This window comes from Lytechinus variegatus, chromosome 16 (assembly GCF_018143015.1).
Source record: "Lytechinus variegatus isolate NC3 chromosome 16, Lvar_3.0, whole genome shotgun sequence".
In the NCBI taxonomy this organism is placed as follows: Eukaryota; Metazoa; Echinodermata; class Echinoidea; order Temnopleuroida; family Toxopneustidae; genus Lytechinus; species Lytechinus variegatus.
This window is the reverse complement of record NC_054755.1, coordinates 7,310,222-7,325,193: the sequence shown is the minus strand read 5'-3', so window position 1 is coordinate 7,325,193 and position 14,972 is coordinate 7,310,222. Positions and strand designations below refer to the sequence as shown.

Here is a 14,972-nt window from a genome sequence, read left to right as displayed (position 1 = left end):
CAGTTACAATTTTCTGAGCGTGTCAAAGTTATCTGGAGAGGACAATATCGATGCTGATAGTCGTAATGATAACATTAAAAGCAGTGATATCACTGATGACGACAGTACAGAATTATAAACATGATATTGTAAAACTAAAACAACATAATCAAATTAGCTAGAAGAATTATATAATATACATGTACACATGGGGTGTTGCAAGAAACTTGCGATCAATTGCAAGTCTATTTTTGGTCCCTAAATCAATCATATATGTCTTGCAGTTAATTGCAAATTAGTGATTGACTGCTAATCTGCTCCTTGAAACAAAAAGTTTAATCTGATTAGCTACAGCTAACATGGAACTATCAGTTGTAAAATAGCAACAGAATATTTGCAATTTATCGCAAATATTTTCTTGCAGCACCCCCATAGAAAAGATGGCAATGGCAATAAGGGTGAGAACTTGCATATGACTATAATGATGACAATGACCATAATGAAGATGATGAAAAAATGATAATTGAAATACTAAAGCTAATTTCAAATATTAACCCTATCTAGGCCGGGGTATTTTGGGAGTTCATATGGCCAGGGGGGGGGCCTCCCAGGCCCCCCTTAAGATCTCGGCCGTTGACCGCGCGATCGCACTGAAAATTGTCATGCGGGTTGACTGGGACATAATCTACAAGATTGTATAGTGATTTATTTCTTGCGAATTGCTATTAAGTGACTATGCTAATTTATGCGTAAAAAGTATGCGAAATCATACTTTTTCCTCCCTAAATAATGCTCCAAATGTACTAATTTTTGGTATAGAAACTCTTTGTGGTGTTCTTAGCAAGTTTATATGAAAAAAATTGCGATATCAAATCTTTTTCTTATGTATTGTATTGTTTTTGTAATTTCTTATGTATTTCCTTGTTTTTTTCCTTTGGTTTTTCATTGTTTTTTCAATGAAATTCATTGGGGACTCTTCTGTGATCATGAAAAGCATAAAATAAATACATTTAGACCAGCAAAACTAAAAATAATCATGCATTTAGGAATTTTGGTTGAAAACACAATTTGCAATGACTTTGTATACGAAATCACGTTTTTGAGCAATTTTTGGTCTGACATGCACTTACATGTTGCGTAATTTCGGAACCATGTACCCGGGTGACGCAAAATTGGTCTCAAAAGTTGCGCAAGACTTGAAAGTAAAAAGTCAGATAGCGGTGCGGTCAAAAAATTTCGCACTGCGAAAATATCGCGCGATTCGTTGAGGGGGGCCTCCAAGGCCCCCCCGCCTAGATAGGGTTAAGGCTAGTAAAATAAACCCTCGATTTAACCTATTCTGAACTAGAATTTTAAAGCATACTTCTACGAAATGCTCGGCTTCGTAATATTTCTATCACATTCATGGCAGTCATAATGTATCAATTAATTTATTGAAATTCAAAATTAATCAATAAACATATGATCATAGGGAATATATATACTTATATGGATTTGCATATAATTTGCACAATATATATGTTGACTTTTGTTCTACATACACACACATGTATTTCAGTATGTCCGTGTGTATGTCCTGCAGGTTGCTTGTCTCTTTGATCATATTTTCTTCCTTGCTTAATACCTTTTCATTGTTTGTATTTATTATATGTAATGTATTTGTTACTTGTATGCAGGGCCCCCAAGAAAAACATTGCTTTGTCCACTGATGGGGTTACCCTGGGTAAACAAAACAAAATGAATAAATAAATAATACTATTGCATTTTCCTATTCTCCCCATTTAACAAGTCAATTGATTTTCTGACGTTTTGCAGCAGGATAAGAAGAACTTTAATTGGTGAATGAGTTGACAAATGGCACTCCTTAGAAGTGTGGTCTAAGTTAACCCTGGTTTATCTATACCATGGCTACCACAATACCACCCGATTAAACTAGATTGTCTCAAGCAATAATCTGAATTATTCATTGAAAGTTTTAAAAATGTAACCGTGCAAAAGCTCAACTAGACATATGCCACACAGTACATCAATGCACAAAGGCTCATGAGAGATGTCGGTACAATCAAAATTGTGTTCCTACGATTGCATACGTGTAGCATACAGTACAAGCTCTGCTCTATACATATTTGGACAGTGAACATGTAATTTTGTATATGACGGAAAGGATGGTGCAGTGTAGATCTAAAAAGAAATGAAATTTAATCAATTTGGCATTTCATGATATCCATAAGCTAAATTTCATGCAAATATTCTACCTGCTATCAAAAAAATAAAATTCAGTTTGCGTGGACTGTCGATTAGTTCAACGGTACATGTTAAACCCGTGAGGCGGGAAAGCAGTTTGGCCACAAGCCAAACTGTATACTAGTATTGTTTTCTTTTTAAATAGTGGTTTCTTGCATAAAGCAGACATTCTCTCTTTTTTCATGGCCAAAAGGGTGTGTACAATGCGACTTTCGCCAAATAATCGTACAAATGTCTTGATACAATATTTTCTCATACAAAGCCTAGTAATATACATGTAGGCATTAAAACTATCAACATATTTGTTTCACGTTTCACAAATATGGGGATTCTCAAATGTTACAAGGCTTATAGACTTTGCATGTACTGTATACTAGAATCCTTTTTGTCTGCATCCTATGCTGAAACTGGTTAAAATTATTTTATAAACTTTATTTTGAGTATAAACACTAGCATACAAAAGACACTACCATACTGTAAAGTAAATTTTATTCATGAGTCCACTGTTTGAAGAGCGGACTCATTAATTCAAAACAGTGGACTCCTGAAAAAAATGGCGAATTTTACCCTGGCAACAGGCGTCCTTTTGGCGCACTGTGACAAAAATCGTGCATCAGCACTGGAAATCTTGTTAATATACGTGGTAAATAAGTGTAATTTATAAAGAAAATCTGCATAAAACATGGGTTCAACCGATGGTTTTCAAAAAACCACCTTTGTGAATTCGGGCCTACACGTGACACTTTATGAGGCGAGTGTGTGAACGAAAACGTGACTCTACCAAAGAGGAGTTTGGCGCGAGCTGGAAACTTGGCAGTACGCCAAATTAAAAAATGAAAATATGCTCATCGACAATCTCGTGATTATACTCTGTTCAGCAGTAAGACCACGCCCCCCCTAGAAATATGCATACAACGGAGGCGCCTGTTATCGTATGATTTTTAAAAATCTTACCAAGGAATCATTGTTGGATTATGGAAGAAAACATACCAATATTCTAACATTAAAGTGAAGAGTATAAGGCATACAGTGAATTTCATAGTCACCATGAAACAAGTTCACTGGGTGAAAGGTTACTTTGCATAAAAAATTGTGCCCCCAAACCATAGAAAGATATGAAAAATAAAAAGTATTCTATAAATCTAGGACTGGACAATTTCAAACAACGAAGCAGAGTAAAAATTAACCCATCTGTTCCAATAAATAAATATATTAAGCATACACATTTCAAATTACAATAAATGTAAAAGTTTAATTATCTATTAAAAGAGTTGAAGAGTCAGACTAGAGTTCCATGAAAGAATATGAAAGAACAATTCTGATTGGCTGCTGCTTAGTATATTATTATGTGCGTGCAAGAATTGATTTGATTGGCTTTTGCTATTTTGTAACAGATAACAAACACTTGTGTTACAATGCCCAGTTTATAATAAATTGGCTATGCAATTACATGTAGGCAAAATATTATACAGTAGAATAACACTAGACATGACCACTTTAATATCAGCACTAATTATAACCTACAGACATTTGAAATATGCACAAAAATCTAATCGTTTCAATGAAATACATTAGTATGTAATGTCGTAATTGACACAGGACAACCGGTGATAGCAGATGAAGGGTTAAGTTGGAAAAGTTTGTTTTCAGGCAAATACCTCAATAATCTAGGCTGAAGGTAACAAGCAGGTGAACCTTAAAAACAGATTTTATCAAGATGTTTTGTCCCCCTTCCAAAACAGTTCGTTTCATATCTGTACTACAAGATTGATGACCCTTGTATAAACTCAACAATCCAGTGTCTACGCGTGAAACCCCATGAAAACGATTGCATCAAATATTATGTCATAGAAACTTGAACAATGGGTTGGTATTTAGAGGAATATGAAAGGAGAAGGAAAGATGTCTACAGGTTCAAAAGATCTGGTCTATTGTGCACTGGCCGTAAAACTCACTCAACCCTCAGGCTATAGTTCTGTGTATAGGTCACAAAGACAAATCCAACTGCATAAAAAGGTAATATAATAATAGGAAAGAAGTATAATACACACAGGCAGTAGGTAAATTATTTATTACCACACAAAGCACTAATAAGCGATATTATGTCATCAAAACATATGCACGGGGCAGACATGCCAGGGAGCCCAGCTAAATCTTTTTTTTGTCGTAGTATCAATGTACAGAAGTAGGGCAGGGTTGTTACTCGCCTATTGTCCGTGCTGGAGTCTCTGAGCTGCCCACTGCGGACCTGGGGGGTGTTTCACAAAAATATAAGTATGGCTTAAGTCGCACTTAAATGCCAACGCGTACATGATATGCAACGCGCAATCTTATTGATAGATACGCGGTAGTGCGCATCCTCATGGCACGATCTGACCAATGCGGTCAAGCCTTTTATACCGTACGCAACTCGGCATTTAAGTGCGACTCTAAGTCATACTTAAATCTTTGTGAAACACCCCCCTGGTTCGCTACAGCACTGTGGTCCTACATTGTAGATCACATACATGGATTGTTGGTGCAATATACGTCCATTAATGATTTCCTTACGCAGTTAAACTATCAAGCTTATGCATCATGTTTACTCTAAGATTGTTTGATACATGGAGTTATTTAACATTTAATTGGTATAAAGTACTATGGTGGTGGCAGGCATTGGATCTTGTGTGGGGCTGTGCCAACCGGTCAGGCCCTGTGTCGGTCTTGCTGGCCTGCGCTGGCCACCGTAGTGACAACAGCAAAATAAAGTGTGTGCAAGTGATCGATTGGGTTATACAGAAAATTCAGTTGTGCTTCCAAACTCAATTTGAATGGTTTGCATATACACTAGACAATGTTTACAGCTACATGTATTAATGGTACTAAAATCATTTATTGTCATCAGTGTTCTTGTCATAGTTGTTGTTCTTGCTAGTGTTGATGGGATATTCAGAAGCCAAAATGGGATTAGACCAAGAGACATTAGACCAAATGGACAGAGGACAAAATGGGTGTAGAACAAGTGGCAATTTAAGCTGCACCTGTAGTTGACCGGGGCAGGTATAAGGCTATAAAATCAAGTGTGGGGTATGTTTACAATGAAGTAGTACTCAAACATTCCTTGTTAAATGAAGCATTATCGCTGCATTCGTTTTCATCAATAAGTTTGATGCTTTCGTTTTCATACCGTAATTTGACCACGATACAACTACATGTACTACCATATGGAAGATCTACTGTATATGCGATTATGCGTACACAGAATCTAAACAAAAAAAGCAATAAATTCAGGGGAGCTTTTCATCAACATTTTTGTCTGACAAGCTGTCAGATCTGACATCTTTCAGTGATGTTGATTGGCTAAGAAGCAGTGTTACTTTGGTAACTATCGGATAAAATGGGACTTGTCGGATAAAACGTCTGACAACTCCTTTCATGAAACGCTCCCCTGGGGTTAGGGTGGGGAGGCATTCATCTTCTCCTGATTCAGTTCAATCAATGTGGAAAATTTGTTATCAATGCTGGCTAGATCTACCATGCGCTCTTTTGAGGCAATAAAAATTACTGCAAAAGGTCAACGGGTCAAGCACGCACAAAGTTCCACGCTTCTTTTTTTCTCTTGCATGTGCGTATTGTTTCTTATGCGTCGGTATGGTACCATATTGTTGATTGTGTCATGAAGTACATGTACATGTACTTTTCCTTTGGCTCATGGTAGTGTATACGGCAGCATACAATGAGTTTCATCCAACGTCTGGATATCGATAGGATCATTCAATGAAACCTGCCTTTCTCCTTGATTGACAACAGATGGCAGTATTGCTTTTCCTGCGAGGCAGAGTCCTTCAGTTCCAAGTTTTAATAGAAATGTTTGAGTGATGATTTGCCGATTACATGGTTAACCCTTAGAACCCAGAAGTATTTCGGGCGGTTGTGACCCCCATTCTGAATTATTTGCACATATCAGGCTTATTAAAAAAATGAAGAAATACTTCTGAAATTAATATCTTGTATTCCCCAGATTCGACCCCGGACTGGCTGATATTGTGTAGATTCTTGTACAGACAAATAACTCATATTTGGTGTCCATTTTATCCTCAAAATCACTGCTTTGACTGAAGTGTTGAGGTTTATCCATAGCTTCTCCATAGTCAGCAGATGATTCGCCGCATATCAAAGCGTTGTGGCCCAGTGGATTAGTCTCCGGACTTTGAAACAGAGGGCCGTGGGTTCGAATCCCAGCCATGGCGTAATTTCCTTCAGCAAGAAATTTATCCACATTGTGCTGCACTCAACCCAGGTGAGGTGAATGGTTACCCGGTAGGATTTTTCCTTGAACACTTTAGTGCCTAATAATATGGCGGCTCAGCTACAGCTGGGGTAATAATATGATACCAACTATCACAGTGCAGGTGAGTTTATACATGTACAGAACAAAACATATTCAATACATTGTGAAGGTCCTATCAGAGACATCAAAGGCTTGGGATAGATTCCTGCCTCAGCATTAAATTCCTTTGGCAAGGAATTGGTCTAGATTTGTAACACTGAAGTCGACCCAGTGAGGTAAATGAGGGCTCCAAATGACAAATAGCACCTTATCGGCAATTACAAGAAAGCCAGGAAAATAATATGTAGTGCTTTCATACATTTCCATTGAGAGCTTTATCAATGTTGCATCATTATCATGAAGACATTTTTTGGCTAAGTTCCTCACAAAGTTTCATAACTCAAACTTTCTGATTAAGCTTATGGGAATCAATTGAGTCAAGGATACTCTGAGCAGAAATGGTATTCAAACTATTTATTAAAAACATGTAGTTTGACCATTACACAAGCAGACACTCACTGGTCTTTGGCCGTAAAAGCCCCATATACATGTATACATCAAACTAACAGCAAGGCAAAGCACCTCAAAAGTTTGGAAAACAGGTCCAGCAAGCAGTATATTGTACTTTTCCGTCTGTTCGGGCAGGAGTGATATTAACGATTCATCAAAAGGTTTTGTTCGCTAATGAAGATGGACTCCCTGTGATGCAAACTAGCAATGTGATTTATGAATTCATGTGACGATGTGATGAATTGTGCAAACATAAAGGGCGTATTATACAACTCCCTAGAATGTTCTGTAATCTGATTGGTCTAAATCGGATCACATGATATTCAGCGAATCGCACTATTGCATTCAAAACGCACTATCCTGCACTCTGACGTCATACTAAAAGTACTATCCTGCACTCTGACGTCAGAGTGCAGGATAGTGCGAAGTCTGGAATTATCTAGAATAATCTAGAATTTCGATCAAATATAGCATTTGGGGCAACTCAGTAACATGGGGGTTGTATAAAACAAACAATGCACGCATTCTTGTGCATAGAGGACCTAAATAATGAACTCTGTGCTCGACTCGCCAAATGGATATACCGCACTCGGTCCTGCGGACCTCGGTGCGGTATATCCATTGGCTCTTCTCGCACATCGTTTATTATTTGGTCCTGCATGCACGCGGTTACGTGCATTATTTGTATACTATTACTCAGAGATTGGCAACAGACTAAGCAAGGCAGCATGTATCTTCATAAATATAGCACAACGCCTACTTGGCTGTTCTACAGCAAGCTAATTGGGGACTGAATATGCGACATTCGTACTGTTACGGGTTGCGCATGTACCATTTAAAATGAACTGTTGAATGGATAAGATTACATCATAATATGATTTAATTCATTGTGCTTAGTAAATGCACATGCAATATGCACTAAACCAAATGCTTGAGGTTATGCTTTTTACTTTCAATACTTCTCTCTTTTTTTTGGTAAGAAAAATTGATAATTGTTCCAATTTTTTTTTTAATTTCCGAACCATTGTACAACACATACAGCAAATATTCTTATTTGTGCAATGGTGCAACTGCAACACTTCACAATTGGTGAACAAAAGAGAATCTCTATTCAACTCGGCTCGGCCTCAATCTTTCTTCCAACTCATGCAAAATCATGTATGATGGTGGTCCCCAAGTCTGCGCACCGAACAATTTGAGTTAAGATGTAACATGAATTTCTTTTCATTTCACAAACTCTTTCAGTTCATAATGTTCCTTATATCATTATGACTAAGTGTACCAAATATCTCATAAAAATTTGAAAGAAATATAGGATTTTCTTGCAAAAAACCTTGGGCAGTCATTTTCAGAATGAAAAATAAAACAGGACCCCATGTCTGCGCACCCATTCACTTTGCACACGATTCGGGTATTTTGATGAGAAAGGCTGCATTTTGAGGCCCTCACATGAAATACCCAAAATTCATTTTTTTTCCACCAATTTGAGTCAGATTTTTTAATGAATATCTGTCTATGTGTTGCATGTGTGAAGATTGTGTTTGTTGTGTATCTTCTTTCCATAGGTGGCGGAGCAGAGGATTATCTTTTGTGTTTGGGGGGACGCAACAATAGCAGTCCCCCCAAACACAAAAGATAATCCTCTGCTACGCCGCCAATGCTTCTTTTAATAGAATCGCGCAGACACGCGTGTGCGCAGACAAGAGGGACTGCGCAAAATTGGGGGAACTTGCCATACCATCACACTCGTGCCTATTTGCTACTTTTGTATGTTGGTAGATGCCTGACGGCCTACAATCACGCTTTCCATTCAGCAGACGATGCCATCTACACAACCACCCAGCAGTTAAGGGGAAGTTCACCCTGAAGAAAAGTCTGTTGTAAAATTACCAGAAAGAACAATAAAGCAATATTGACTGGATTCGGGGCAATACGACATATATCGCCCAAACTAGATTTACATCGCCCGAGTCGAGACGAGGGTGATATCAATTTAGTGAGGGCGATATATGTCCTTTCGCCCCCAGGCCAGTCAATATTGCTATTATTAACCAAATCAAGACATCTAGAGCAAAAATTGTTAAAATTTAGATATTTTACATTTTTAGAATGAGAATCTAATTTATCATGCTGAGCAGACTGGGCCTCTGAACTTTACCATTGTGACGTAATTGAAATGACGACACGTCCCTGGCCTAGGGACGCAGTATCCAGCATTGTCTTAACTTGATTACCATTATGACGAATAGCACTGCGTGCCAAAACGCGTAGAATATCCGGATATTAGCACTGCCTGTTATTGCCCACTACATTTCCACACATTTTCTCATTGACTTTCCTGAGCGGGCAATAAATTGGGCCTGTGGATAAACAATTGGAATTTTATTGACTGGCCATTCGATCCCAGTCTTAAGCAGGCAACAATGTTTCAAAGTTGCCCTGCTCAGACGTCTGATAAGGTTAATAATAAAAAAAATATTGGTATCAAAAGGTTTGAGGAAAATCCATCAAGATTAAGAAAGTAATTAGAATTTGAACCTTTTGATTTGTGATGTCATACATATGAGCAGCTTCCCCATACGTTATATGATATAAAATGCATAAATTTAAATTTTTTATGGTTCATGACTAAAAAATCATTTTCCCTCATGAGCACGATTGAAATCATTTGTCTTTTGACATACTGAAGGTACAATATTACAAACCATTTTCAATTTTTCGAGAAATTGACATTTCATTGATTTATTTCCCTACACGATATAAGGGGAGGCTGCTCGCATCTGATGTAACAAATCAAAAATATTCAATACAATCCAATTTATTTATTCAACCAACGGATAAACAGTATAAGATAAAAGCTGAACAAAGTAACAGAAAAATGAAACAAATAGATGGCTCGGGACCCCGTAGAAGCAATGCTTATAAACAGGGGTCGCCATTATATAAAATTATAATTCATAAAATCTAAAACAGTTTATCCTCAAACCTCACCAATATTTTTCATTATTTTTACAATAATTTTTTGTCAGGGTGAACTTCCCCTAAAGAGTGCGGCAAACCATATTGTTCATCTGGCTCCAGTTTGAATCCAAGCAATAAACTTGACTCATCTGAGAGCGCTTGAAGGAACACACATGTACATACACCTACGCACACAGAAAGAGTTTGTGCACACACTCAAAGTATTATGGCATTTTTCTGACATACCAGTAAGTAACCAGCACTAGACCTAAGTTTACCATTATTTCTTTAAAGCCTTATATGATATTTTTTAATATTTATTTTATGAAGGTTATGAATAGTTTCTTCATGCTATTTTATACTGGGCAATGGATTGGAGAGGAACTGCTTCTCACTTCATTTGAGCAACAACAATATTTAGAAAGTCAACCTTTAAAGAATTTTTAGGGTGCTCCCAGGAAAAATATTTTGAAGTAACTTCCATCAGTCCCATATAAGCAGAGCATGTGCAGTATGTGCAGTATTCCTTAAATTTCATCTGAAGCATGCAGAATGGAGCTTTTGGCGTGCGATTACACTACCGGTATACAGTATCTAGATTTGAATCAGTGATAGGTCAACACATCATCACATGATCATAGCTGCAAGGATCGTGAATGTTCCAAGTCTTGAAATCCCCTCTAACTAGAGTGCATTGTAAACGGCAGTGCATTCACTGAGGTGATGTCACTCGCTGCTTAAAAGCTGCGTATTCAGGTAGTTTGCTTGATGTACGGATAGACTGTATGAAGCACACAGTAGCTGTGTTACCGATTAGAGCTGCAGGAAGCATTGCGAGTTTACCATAAAGCCAATGCAGACTCTGATTTGAATCTTCATAGACCACATAATATAACAGATATCACCTGGTCTATCCGATTAATAAACAAATATTTCAACTCCCTTCGAAGCGATATCTTCCCTCAGCGCTTATCTTTCTGGGCAAAATATAATCCATTGGGGAAAAATAGTACTCCATCAGGGAAAGGAAATGCTACATTCAACCATTAGGTAAGCAATATCTGTATAATAGCACGTGCAGAATCGATTGGGAAATGGCTTAATTAACGGAACACCTGACAATTTTTCCGGCACCTTGAATAGTCAGTCTTCACAAATGATCGACTTTTTCATTTACCATTGTCTTTAGAAGCAAGAAGAGATAACGGGTCGCAGTCTACTTCCCTCTCTGGCCCCTGTTGCTTAGTTCCAGAAAGGCTAGATGATTGTGATGACGGGTCAGATAGTTCTGCTGGTTTTGTTTCCTGTTCTTCAACTGCAGATGAGGGTTTGTCTTCTTGTCCGTCATCAGTTTTTACACGCTTTGGTGGGGTTTCGTCGGAGTCGTTTGGCTTAGGATCTCCCTAAGGTTCGTGAGGAAAATGATGGTGGTGGTGATGGTAATTTTGATTGTGATGGTGATAGTGATGATGACACACATGATGATAGTGGTGGTAATGAAGTTGAGGATGTTTGAGGGATGATGATGTCGATGATGATGAAAGTGATGATGATGAAGATGATAAAAACAACAATGATAATGATGACGATAATGATGATGATGACGATGGTGATAATTATGATGATAATGATGATGATGAAGATGATGTTAGTGATGAAGTTGAGGATGGTTATGGTGGTGATATTGGTGGTGGTGATAATAATGATGATGACGGTGATGATGATGAGGTAGATAATGATCATGACCATTTGGAGGGAAATAATGATTGGGGAAAAAAGGAAAAGGCCTTTTACAGTTGGGTGAACACAAAATCCAAGAACTTTGATATTGCAAAAAAAACATAACTTGTACATAAAATAGCACCATTGACACTATCAGTGCTCTATAATTCTGGGCATGACTAATGAACTTAGGTACAAGTTCCACGAGTTCTGACTTTTCCCTGATGAAGTCTAAAAGTTCAATGATAATCATTTCACTCATTTCCAATATCTCACATATCGAGAAATATCTCTAGATTCAAGGGATGGCTTTTTAGTGTTCACAATCAGGCCATAGTCATACACTACAGCTACGTGTACTTGTAGTGCAGTCAAAGACGCCATTCCCATTATACTTTCTAAAACTTGTTTACTGGAAACCAGTTCAGGAAACCAGTTTGGAAGATCGCTTTGCTAGCGTTGCCATTTGACCAACCGAAAGTGATTTTCAAAACCACTTCACGTAAAGTGGCCTTTTTGCTATAGGAATACTTTCAGTGGGGGTGGGTTGTGTCTTCAAGCTAAAACCAGTTTAATGGCAAAGTGATCTTGAAAATTGCAAGGTGGTTTTCCGAACTGATTTGGAAGATCGCTTCCAAGACCGCTTTGATCATTCTCATTACATGTTAAACTAGTTTCCAGTAAAATAGTTTTAGGACGGTAGTGAGAACGGTGTCAAAGAGACTGCACTAACAAAGACAAAAATCACACTAGCCGGGATATAATGGATATTGGTTTGATATGCAACAAAATATAACAGATTCTGATTAATTTCAATTTTCAGTGAATCAATATTCTCGTACTTTTCTTGATTTGAAGGCAATTTTATCAAATTTCCCACTTTTTCTGAATGGAAAAGATAGAAATAATTTTCTCTGACTTCCCTCATAGGCTGGGAACCCAAGTTTTCATTGACGAGTTCCTTAGTCATAGCCTGGTTTGGCTTAATCTAATTAAAGTCAACTTACTAAGGTGATTCCAAGAGCTCGGAGCTTCTCAGCAAGCTTCAGCCGATGACGTTCACGGCTTTTCTGACCTCTCTGCCCTCTATGTGTTTTCTTAAATTTCCTGCAATGAGGAATCAAAATAATTTAACATGGATCTACAAAAGATTTGTGTAACCGGGTCCAATCAGAAGTCAGTTAGTCTGCTGTACAATCCTTCACTCAAGTTAAAGGTTCTGAATACGCAGCCTACATTGACTTGTGTACTGAAGGCCCTCTTGGTCACAGACTTGAAACAGCAAGTTTTATACGTGCAAGAGTAGTCTTGCGTTAAGACAGACTTGTTGATCAAGTTTCAATCAGGGACTGTGCCTGCAGACTACGAGCCATTGGACTGATGAAAAATAAATCATAAGTCTGAACTGTATTTGACTAAAATGTTCACATAATATTAAATTGCGAACCTTGAATGCCTGCTTGAATAGAAGTTGGTTTTAATAAAACTTTAAAAGCAGAAAAATTGAGAATACTGGTGAAGGTATTATGAAAATCTATCAAAAATAAAAGTCATGAATTTCTACAGTTTTAAATTTTCATTTCATAAGCAAGCATGCAGCACCCCAATATACCATGCAATCATGAATTATTCTAAATGAATTCAATTTTTTGAATGAAACATGAATAAAACTGATTGTTTTCTTAAATAATGGGGTATGAAACGATGTGTTTCATGATATATCCACTGAGCAAACAAAATCACTTTCAATTTCATGTGAAAATGGCATTTTGGGGATTTATATCATAGAACATATGGAGACCTTCTCGACTGAGACGTTGAAAATCAAAACTTTGAAAATTCAAAACTGTTATGGTTCGACAGATTTTCATCAAATCTTCACCAGTATATGTTTCTATTTTTTCTCTTTTTACCAGCTTGTTGGGGTTGAAGTTCCCCTTTCATGGTTGTAATCCTATGTTGGGGTGAGGAAGAAGTTTTTTTTTCAATTACCAAAGCTTTAGGGAAGCATTAGAAATTTCTAAAATTAACAAGTGGAATGCCTCTGGCCGTCTCACCTGCATCATGCGGTTCAATATAGCAGCAGTGCTGACTTTGAAAACTACTCTAACTCGCACAAGATGTTCAGTGATACATGGTTACTCTTATGTCCACTTTTTATGAACTAGACCAATAAACTTACAGAGATATGATGGTTATTCAACAAAAAACCCCAACATGGCCAAAGTTCATTGACCTTACATGACCTTTGACCTTGATCATGTGACCTGAAACTCGAACAGGATGTTCAGTGATACTTGATTACTCTTATGTACAAGTTTCATGAATCAGATCCATAAACTTTCAAAGTTATGATGGTAATTCAACAGATACACCCCATTCGGCCAAAGTTCATTGACCTTTGACCTTGGTCATGTGACCTGAAACGCGCACAGGATGTTCAGTGATACTTGATTACTCTAATGTCTAAGTTTAATGAACTAGACCAATAAACTTTCAAAGTTATGATGGTAATTCAACAGATACCCCAATTCGGCAAAAGTTCATTGACCCTAAATGACCTTTGACCTTAATCATGAGACCTGAAACTTGCACAAAATGTTCAGTGATGCTTGATTACTATTATGTCCAAGTTTCATGTATCAGATCCATAAACTTTCAAAGTTATGATGGGAATTCAACAGATATCCCCAATTCGGTCAAAGTTCATTGACCCTAAATGACCTTTGACCTTGGTTATGTGACGTGAAACTCATGCAGGATGTTCAGTGATACTTGATTAACCTTATGTCCAAGTTTCATGAACTAGGTCCATATATTTTCTAAGTTATGATGACATTTCAAAAACTTAACCTCAGGTTAAGATTTCAATGTTGATTCCTCCAACATGGTCTAAGTTCATTGACCCTAAATGACCTTTGACCTTGGTCATGTGACATGAAACTCTTATAGGATCTTCAGTAATACTTGATTAACCTTATGGCCAAGTTTTATTAACTAGGTCCATATACTTTATAAGTTATGATGTCATTTCAAAAACTTAACCTCAGGTTAAGATTTGATGTTGACGCCGCCGCCGCCGTCGGAAAAGCGGCGCCTATAGTCTCACTTTGCTTCGCAGGTGAGACAAAAAAATCTAAAATCACTTAGAAAAACCCTAACTCTGCTTTGTGCAGATTTTCAGCAGACTTTCACTGGATATGTCTCTCTCAATTTTTAAAAGTTAATTATTAGAACAAACTTGAAA

The 14,972-nt window shown here is 37.4% G+C and overlaps 1 protein-coding gene across 3 annotated transcripts in view; it reads right to left on the bottom strand.

Moving 5' to 3' along the window:
- The window catches only part of LOC121429550 (nuclear fragile X mental retardation-interacting protein 1-like), a 40,066-nt gene that overhangs the window by 21,622 nt on the left and 3,472 nt on the right, over positions 1–14,972 (bottom strand). For all 3 annotated transcript variants that reach the window (XM_041626622.1, XM_041626624.1, XM_041626623.1), the window contains exons 5-6: positions 12,733–12,832; positions 11,181–11,406 (exon numbers count right to left, since the gene is read on the bottom strand). In XM_041626622.1, coding sequence (XP_041482556.1) covers positions 11,181–11,406; positions 12,733–12,832 — 326 coding nt within the window. The remainder of the gene's footprint in view (positions 1–11,180; positions 11,407–12,732; positions 12,833–14,972) is intronic.